Source organism: Mytilus edulis, chromosome 12 (genome assembly GCF_963676685.1).
Source record: "Mytilus edulis chromosome 12, xbMytEdul2.2, whole genome shotgun sequence".
Taxonomy (NCBI): domain Eukaryota; kingdom Metazoa; phylum Mollusca; class Bivalvia; order Mytilida; family Mytilidae; genus Mytilus; species Mytilus edulis.
The window spans coordinates 78,576,071-78,585,524 of record NC_092355.1 but is presented as its reverse complement, the minus strand read 5'-3'; the positions used below and the strand labels follow the sequence as shown (position 1 = coordinate 78,585,524).

The window sequence follows — 9,454 nt, the reverse complement described above, 5'->3', positions numbered from 1 at the left end:
ATACGGTATCAAGCCAAATTTCTAAAAAGAGGAGACATATGCTCTTAAGCTAAATTAAAATGGTTAAATCTCGAAAAAAAAATGTTAAAATGCTAAAAGAAAGAGTTTAATGTCTGCTTTTTTAGATTAATTCTGCGAATTGTTTTTGTCCGCACAAAACATCAAACAGAGAGATAAAGAGAATCACAACTAATTGAATAAAATGGAGGATTGAAATGGAGAATGTGTCAAAGAGACAACAATCTAACCAAAGAGCAGAAAATGGTGCGTCTAAACCCGGCTCAGGACTCCCAAGTGCACTAATGAGTTATAATATGCTACTAAGGACTAAAAGAGTGATGTACAATGTAAACAAATTTCTTATCTAGATAGAGATTGATAATTAATGCATATATTTAAATTTAATCATTAAAGATCACAAATAATAATTGAACAATGCCTGTGCCGGTTTTCGTTATTTTTTTCCGAAAATCACTGAACTATAAGACACGTGTCAAATTACATAACTGATATCAATATTACCTTAAAAAATGAAAAAAATAATTATTTGGAGAAGAAAATTACCCTGACATTTAGACATATTTACCATAAAAATATTTTTAAACATTTTTTAAAAATCATTTAATATGCATCAGTTTATGATTTAATGAAAAAATATAGAAAATTGTTAAGCTGTTTTTTTATTAGGAAGGAAAATAATGTTTGCATCGAGAAAAATAGCCCCTCCCCTATAAATGATAATTAATTTACCTTATTGGGGGCTTAAATTTGGACACCGATCGCGAGACCTGACTGCCATAAACAACATATTACGAACAGCAAACAATTGATATGTATGAAAGACAACAACGGACACAAAATGATTGCACTGAATAATTTCAACTACCATTCAGATCGATTTTTCAAATCTCATCATATTAGACATGCATTTGAAAAAAACTTTGGGATATCTATTACCGTTTGGTTTCAAATTGGAATTAAAAATTGCATTTCCCCAAAGAGTTTTAGGTAAAATCCCGTGAATCTCACCTCCTAGAAATTTGAAGTGTCAGGATGATTGAAAATATGTCTGAATTTCTTACATTTATTTATTGCAATCAATTATACCAAACATGTAGTTGAAATAATTTCTAGAACCAGTCACTGTCTGTAGATATAATGTGTCGGACATTGTATGCATAAAAATAAAATTAAGATTTTTAACTGTATGAAATAAAATTAGTAAGGGTTTCGCGGAACACAATGTCTCGCCTTCGTTTGCCGTAAACTTGAACTCTCAGGCTGAACAAAATCAAGACACTATATTTTGACTGTTAGGAGCTTCTGTCCAAGTTCACAAACATTTCCGGTGCCTATAAATAGCCGACTTTAATTTTAAGTTATTTGAATCTCAGCTGGCAAAATAGCATATTATCTATTATGCTGGTATCAGCAAAACAGCTACAAGTAGTGCCTTTAATTAAAATGCATATTGATTTTAAATACTATTCTAAATAAAATAGCTTTGAGAATCGTGTAAAAAGCGTTCGTTGTTCATTCGTCACTGAATCATTCATCGTGCGTGTATCGTGCGTGCGTGTATCGTGCGTGTATCGTGTATTTATCATTCATCGTGCATCGTGCGTGTATCGTGCGTTCATCATTCATCATTCATTTTGCGTTAATCCTCCGTGTAACGCTCATCGCTCATCGTGCGTGTATCGTGTATCGTGCGTGTACCGTGCGTGTATCGTGCATTCACCGTGCGTGTATCGTGCGTGCGTGTATCGTGCGTGTGGTCAGTTTGAATTTTAGAAGGTCTGTATTTCAATCAAAGTACCCCGTCGGAGTAGCCTCTTTTCGTCCCTTTTTTTACCTTAAAGAACTAGCTAAGCCGCACGTATCTCAATCAATGTACCCCGTCAATGTATCCTCTCTTCGTCCCTCTTTACCTTTAAGAACTAGTTATGCCGCATGCATCTCAATAAAAATACCTCGTCAAAGTAGCCTCTCTTCGTCCCTTTTTTACCTTTAAGAACTAGCTAAGCCGCACATATCTCAATCAAAGTACCCCGTCAGAGAAGAAGCCTCTCTTCGTCCTTTTTTACCTTTAAGAACTAGTTAAGCCGCATGTATCTCAATCAAAGAACCTCGTCAAAGTAGCCTCTCTTCGTCCCTTTTTTACCTTTTAGAACTAGTTAAACCGCACGTATCTCAATCAAAGTACCTCGTCAAATTAGCCACTCTTTGTCCGTATTTTACCTTTGAGAACTAGTTAAGCCGCATGTATCTCAATCAAAGTACACCGTCAAAGTAGTCTCTCTTCGTCCCTTTTTTACGTTTTAGAACTAGTTAAGCCGCACGTATCTCAATCAAAGTACCTCGTCAAAGTAGTCTCTTTTCGTCCGTTGTTTACCTTTAAGAACTTCTATTGTTTAAGACTGTATGTTACCTCTTCATTTCGACTCGGGACGATTTAGAGGTTGATATTTTGTATAGACGCTTGTCTTTTGTTTAAGACTGTATGTTGACCTCTTTTTTTCGACTCGGGACGATTTAGAGCTTGACATATACGCTTGCCTATTGTGTAAGACTGTATGTTGACCTCTTTATTTAGACCCGGGACGACTTAGAGCTAGACATTTTGTATAGACGTTTGTCTATTGTTTAAGACTGTATGTTGACATCTTTATTTAGACTCGGGACGACTTAGAGCTAGACATTTTGTATAGACGTTTGTCTATTGTTTAAGACTGTATGTTGACATCTTTATTTCGACTCGGGACGATTTAGAGCTTGACATATACGCTTGCCTATTGTGTAAGACTGTATGTTGACCTCTTTATTTAGACTCGGGACGACTTAGAGCTAGACATTTTGTATAGACGTTTGTCTTTTGTTTAAGACTACATATGTTGACATCTTTATTTAGAATCAGAACGATTTAGAGATTTTAACATCTTTGTTGCGACTAGCCTCGTTCTCGTTTGGTTTTTGGCTCTGCTGGAGCCTTTAGATATATGTGTCGTTGGGTTGCTGGTGTCTTTAGATATATGTGTCGTTGGGTTGCTGGTGTCTTTAGATGTATTTGTCGTTGGGTTGCTGGTGTCTTTAGATATATGTGTCGTTGGCTCTGCTGGGGTCTTTAGTCTTTAGATATATGTGTCGTTGGGTTGCTGGTGTCTTTAGATATATGTGTCGGTTGGGTTGCTGGTGTCTTTAGATATATGTATCGTTGGGCTGCTGGTGTCTTTAGATATATGTGTCGTTGGGTTGCTGGTGTCTTTAGATATATGTGTCGTTGGGTTGCTGGAGCCTTTATATATATGTGTCGTTGGGTTGCTGGTATCTTTAGATATATGTGTCGTTGGGTTGCTGGTGTCTTTAGATATATGTATCGTTGGCTTGCTGGTGTCTTAAATTGATTTTTACACCAGAACAAGCAGAAAAATGAGAGGATTCTGTCGATATCTATATTTTAGCATCTTGTTTTTCTCGTCTTTTATTACACTAAATCTATAAGTTGTTGGATGTGTACTGATAGATATTTTTCCTTTCGATACATGTTTTTTTATTAGTCAAATCTTAACTTTGTATCTTTAGTGTTTTTGTTAGATGTTTTAGTGCTTGTATAGATTTGATGAGTTAAGCTTTTTTGAACTGATTTTAAGAGTTTGTTCTTATGCTGTTCTATAACACCACTGTACCAGGTTATGTGAGGGTTTGGCGCCCGCAAACATTTTTAACCTCGCCACAATCTATATTTGCCTGTTCCAATTATTGTTTTGTATAGTTTGTTCTTGTGTTGTGCTGATCCACCACTGTCCGAGGTTAAGGGGGGGGGGGGACACCCACTAACATGTTTAATACCTCCACATTTTGTATGTGCAGGTCCCAAGTCAGGAGCCAATAACTTAGTAATGTCGTTTGTTCGCTGCATATTATATTTGTTTTTCGTTCATTGGTTTGTACATAAATCAGGCCGTACGTTTTCTAGTATAATTTGTTTTACATATGTCATTTCTGGGATCTTTATAGATTGCAATATGATATGGCTTTTCTCTTTGTTGAAGGCCGTACGTCATTTTTTCTCTTGTGGAGAAATGTCTCATACGTAATCGCCAGACTTACATGTATACCTTGGAATCATTTCATACACCACTTTTATGGTTCATTGCTAAATGTGAAGTTTTTGTACTAATAATTAGGTCTTTTTCTCCGATACTGTCTGCAATAGGCTATTTATATACTTGTATGGTGTATGGTATGATTGTAAAACATGTCTGTCTGGTAGGGTCCATCAGACCTTGACCTCATTCGCACCGATCACTGGTAATGTTAAGTTCATTTGATACCTGTGATGGCAGTAAAACTTTCATGTTACAGACTTTTAACATAAATTCAATCACGATCGGAAGACAACAATTCGGTGTGAACACTCATGTTTAAGCAGTCGCTGAACCACGAAAAAGAGGTCAAGGACAATGGAAATATGACATACTGTTTTATACCAATTTTTAACTTTTAATTTTTCCTGTTAAACTGTATGAGATGTTTTTATTTGTTATTAAATAATATTGTCAGGACATTCGTATGACTATATTTCAGAAATCAGGACATTCGTATGACTATATTTCAGAAATCAGGACATTCGTATGACTATATTTCAGAAATCAGGACATTCGTATGACTATATTTCAGATATCAGGACATTCGTATGACTATATTTCAGATATCAGGACATTCGTATGACTATATTTCAGATATCAGGACATTCGTATGACTAAATTTCAAATGCCGTCTTAAAAATCACTTTTTTTCTTTTCTTTTTTTATATTTCCAAAAGAATTTCCGAAATATGTTTGGTGTTTAGTTCTGTTACCTCAGACATAGAAATCTACCAGTAAGAGGATGCATATGGTCGGCTATCCTGCTCTGAATTAATTACGTATACCTATAAGTTGAATTTTACATAAGAAATTACTTATACCTATTAGGTCGAATTTTACTTAAGAAATTACTTATACCTATTAAGTCGAATTTTACGTAAGAAATAACTTATACTTGTTAGGTCGAATTTTACTTAAGAAATTACTTATACCTATTAGGTCGAATTTTACTTAAGAAATTACTTATACGTATTAGGTCGAATTTTACTTAAGAAATAACTTATACTTGTTAGGTAGAATTTTACTTAAGAAATTACTTATACCTATTAGGTCGAATTTTACTTAAGAAATTAGTTATACCTATTAGGTCGAATTTTACTTAAGAAATAACTTATACTTGTTAGGTCGAATTTTACTTAAGAAATTACTTATACCTATTAGGTCGAATTTTACTTAAGAAATTACTTATACCTATTAGGTCGAATTTTACTTAAGAAATTACTTAGATTTTAAATACCACCAGATTTTTACTTTTGTAATATTTTGTTTACCTAAGATGGAAGACGGAGGATCTGCTCGAAAAGAAGCAAATAAATCTTTTGTAGAATAGTTTTAACCATTAGTTCCGTAAATGATAAGTTTGAGAATATTTTATTTGGTACAATTAAAAAGTGAGAAAACTATCTGATAATTTATCTATAGTCCAAAATTTTCAAATGATACATAATTCAAAAATAAAAAGATAATTATTGCTGTCACTGATAAATATTAACTATATCTGTTAATTTCATTCAGTATTGCAAAGTTATGTACGAATAAAGGGAGATGTGGGATGTACGTCAATGAGACAACAATCCAACAACACAAATAACCCATACACATCCAGTGGACAACACACAACGTACGAGTAAAAGGAGATGTGGGATATACGTCAATGAGATAACGATCCAACAACACAAATAACCAATAGACATCTAGTGGACAACACACAACGTACGAGTAAAAGGAGATGTGGGATATACGTCAATGAGATAACGATCCAACAACACAAATAACCAATAGACATCTAGTGGACAACACACAACGTACGAGTAAAAGGAGATGTGGGATATACGTCAATGAGATAACGATCCAACAACACAAATAACCAATAGACATCTAGTGGACAACACACAACGTACGAGTAAAAGGAGATGTGGGATATACGTCAATGAGACAACAATCCAAAAACACAAATAACCAAAAGACATCTATTGGACAACACACAACGTACGAGTAAAAGGAGATGTGGGATATACGTCAATGAGATAACGATCCAACAACACAAATAACCAATAGACATCTAGTGGACAACACACAACGTACGAGTAAAAGGAGGTGTGGGATATACGTCAAAGAGACAACGATCAAACAACACAAATAACCAATAGACATCTAGTTGTCAAAATACAGTGTTTAGCAATCCATCCTCTTGTTATTGAGCAACGTACAGTGTTTAGAAATCCTCCTGTTAGTGGGCAACATACGGTGTCTAGCAATCCTCCTGTTCGTTGGCAACATACGGTGTCTAGCAATCATCCTGTTTGTGGGCAACATTCAGTGTCTAGCAATACTCCTGTAAGTGGGCTTCATACAGTACCTAGCAATCCTCCTGTAAGTGGGCTTCATACAGTACCTAGCAATCCTCCTGTAAGTGGGCTTCATACAGTACCTAGCAAACCTCCTGTTAGTGGGCAACATGCGGTGTCTAGCAATCCTCCTGTTAGTGGGCAACATACGGTGTCTAGCAATCCTCCTGTTAGTGGGCAACATACGGTGTCTAGCAATCCTCCTGTTAGTGGGCAACATACGGTGTCTAGCAATCCTCCTGTTAGTGGGCAACATACGGTGTCTAGCAATCCTCCTGTTAGTGGGCAACATACAGTACCTAGCAATCCTCCTGTTAGTGGGCAACATACGGTGTCCAACAACACAAATAACCAATAGACATCTAGTGGACAACACACAACGTACGAGTAAAAGGAGATGTGGGATATACGTCAATGAGACAACAATCCAAAAACACAAATAACCAAAAGACATCTATTGGACAACACACAACGTACGAGTAAAAGGAGATGTGGGATATACGTCAATGAGATAACGATCCAACAACACAAATAACCAATAGACATCTAGTGGACAACACACAACGTACGAGTAAAAGGAGGTGTGGGATATACGTCAAAGAGACAACGATCAAACAACACAAATAACCAATAGACATCTAGTTGTCAAAATACAGTGTTTAGCAATCCATCCTCTTGTTATTGAGCAACGTACAGTGTTTAGAAATCCTCCTGTTAGTGGGCAACATACGGTGTCTAGCAATCCTCCTGTTCGTTGGCAACATACGGTGTCTAGCAATCATCCTGTTTGTGGGCAACATTCAGTGTCTAGCAATACTCCTGTAAGTGGGCTTCATACAGTACCTATCAATCCTCCTGTAAGTGGGCTTCATACAGTACCTAGCAATCCTCCTGTTAGTGGGCAACATACGGTGTCTAGCAATCCTCCTGTTTGTGGGCAACATTCAGTGTCTAGCAATCCTCCTGTAAGTGGGCTTCATACAGTACCTAGCAATCCTCCTGTAAGTGGGCTTCATACAGTACCTAGCAATCCTCCTGTTAGTGGGCAACATACGGTGTCTAGCAATCCTCCTGTTTGTGGGCAACATTCAGTGTCTAGCAATACTCCTGTAAGTGGGCTTCATACAGTACCTAGCAATCCTCCTGTAAGTGGGCTTCATACAGTACCTAGCAAACCTCCTGTTAGTGGGCAACATGCGGTGTCTAGCAATCCTCCTGTTAGTGGGCAACATACGGTGTCTAGCAATCCTCCTGTTAGTGGGCAACATACGGTGTCTAGCAATCCTCCTGTTAGTGGGCAACATACGGTGTCTAGCAATCCTCCTGTTTGTGGGCAACATTCAGTGTCTAGCAATACTCCTGTAAGTGGGCTTCATACAGTACCTATCAATCCTCCTGTAAGTGGGCTTCATACAGTACCTAGCAATCCTCCTGTTAGTGGGCAACATACGGTGTCTAGCAATCCTCCTGTTAGTGGGCAACATACGGTGTCTAGCAATCCTCCTGTTAGTGGGCAACATACGGTGTCTAGCAATCCTCCTGTTAGTTGGCAACATACGGTGTCTAGCAATCATCCTGTTTGTGGGCAACATTCAGTGTCTAGCAATACTCCTGTAAGTGGGCTTCATACAGTACCTAGCAATCCTCCTGTAAGTGGGCTTCATACAGTACCTAGCAATCCTCCTGTTAGTGGGCAACATACGGTGTCTAGCAATCCTCATGTTTGTGGGCAACATTCAGTGTCTAGCAATACTCCTGTAAGTGGGCTTCATACAGTACCTAGCAATCCTCCTGTAAGTGGGCTTCATACAGTACCTAGCAAACCTCCTGTTAGTGGGCAACATGCGGTGTCTAGCAATCCTCCTGTTAGTGGGCAACATACGGTGTCTAGCAATCCTCCTGTTAGTGGGCAACATACGGTGTCTAGCAATCCTCCTGTTAGTGGGCAACATACGGTGTCTAGCAATCCTCCTGTTAGTGGGCAACATACGGTGTCTAGCAATCCTCCTGTTAGTGGGCAACATACAGTACCTAGCAATCCTCCTGTTAGTGGGCAACATACGGTGTCTAGCAATCCTCATGTTAGTGGGCAACATACAGTTTCTAGCAATCCTCCTGTTAGCGGGCAACATACATTGTCTAGAAATCCTCCTGTTAGAGGGCATAGTACAGTTTCTAGCAATCCTCCTGTTAGTGGGCAACATCCATTGTCTAGCAATCCTCCTGTTAGTGGGCATAATACAATGTTTAGCAATCCTCCTGTTAGTGTGCATAGTACAGTGTTTAGCATTCATCCTGTTAGTGAGCAACGTACAGTGTTTAGCAACCCTCCTGTTAGTGGGCATATTACAGTGTTTGGCAATCCTCCTGTTAGTGGGCATAGTACAGTGTTTAGCATTCCTCCTGTTAGTGGGCAACGTACACTGTCTAGCATTTATCTTGTTAGCGAGCAACGTACAGTGTTTAGCAATCATCCCTGGTGGCCACAGACACAGTGTTAAGCCTTTATCCCTGGTCACAGACACAGTGTTCTCGTCCTAAATCTGCATGAAATGTTTGTCACTGGACGTTATAAGAAATCAACCAATCAACCAATCAACAGAAGACGGGAAACTTAAACAATATTTCAAGCTCAATGCGGTACAGTCTCAAAATCGGATTAAATTAAATTGTTTAAAAACTAACAGCTCTTTAAACGATATTTGTTAGTATCACGGAAATTAGAAAAAAATGTCAATAGCTTATAAAAAAAGAAGATATGATATGATTGCCAATGAGACAACTCTTCACAAGAGACCAACAAAGACATGTGACCAACAAAGACATCTGTCCAACAAAGATATCTTTTCACCATTGACATCTGGCCAACAAATACATCTGACTAACAAAAACTGAGACATCTGTCCACCAAAGACATGTCCAACAAAGACATGTCCACCAAAACATTCTTACCAAAAC

The 9,454-nt window shown here is 37.8% G+C and overlaps 1 protein-coding gene across 1 annotated transcript; it reads left to right on the top strand.

The window, feature by feature from the left end:
• Window positions 1-215: 215 nt before the first annotated feature.
• Window positions 216-8,997, top strand: LOC139497863 (streptococcal hemagglutinin-like). Its single transcript, XM_071286103.1, has 3 exons — window positions 216-347; window positions 6,321-6,809; window positions 7,153-8,997. Exons 1-3 carry the CDS (start codon window positions 216-218, stop codon window positions 8,995-8,997), a joined length of 2,466 nt encoding a protein of 821 aa, XP_071142204.1.
• The last annotated feature ends 457 nt before the right edge of the window (window positions 8,998-9,454 follow it).

Excerpts from the sequence above, each read along its gene's own strand:
- LOC139497863 (XM_071286103.1), top strand. The coding sequence starts at position 216 with ATGGAGAATGTGTCAAAGAGACAACAATCTAACCAAAGAGCAGAAAAT. Across the intron at positions 348-6,320 it reads CTAAAAGAGTGATGTACAAT|TGTTTAGCAATCCATCCTCT; the intron begins GTAAACAAATTT and ends GTCAAAATACAG. Across the intron at positions 6,810-7,152 it reads CAGTACCTAGCAATCCTCCT|TGTTTAGCAATCCATCCTCT; the intron begins GTTAGTGGGCAA and ends GTCAAAATACAG.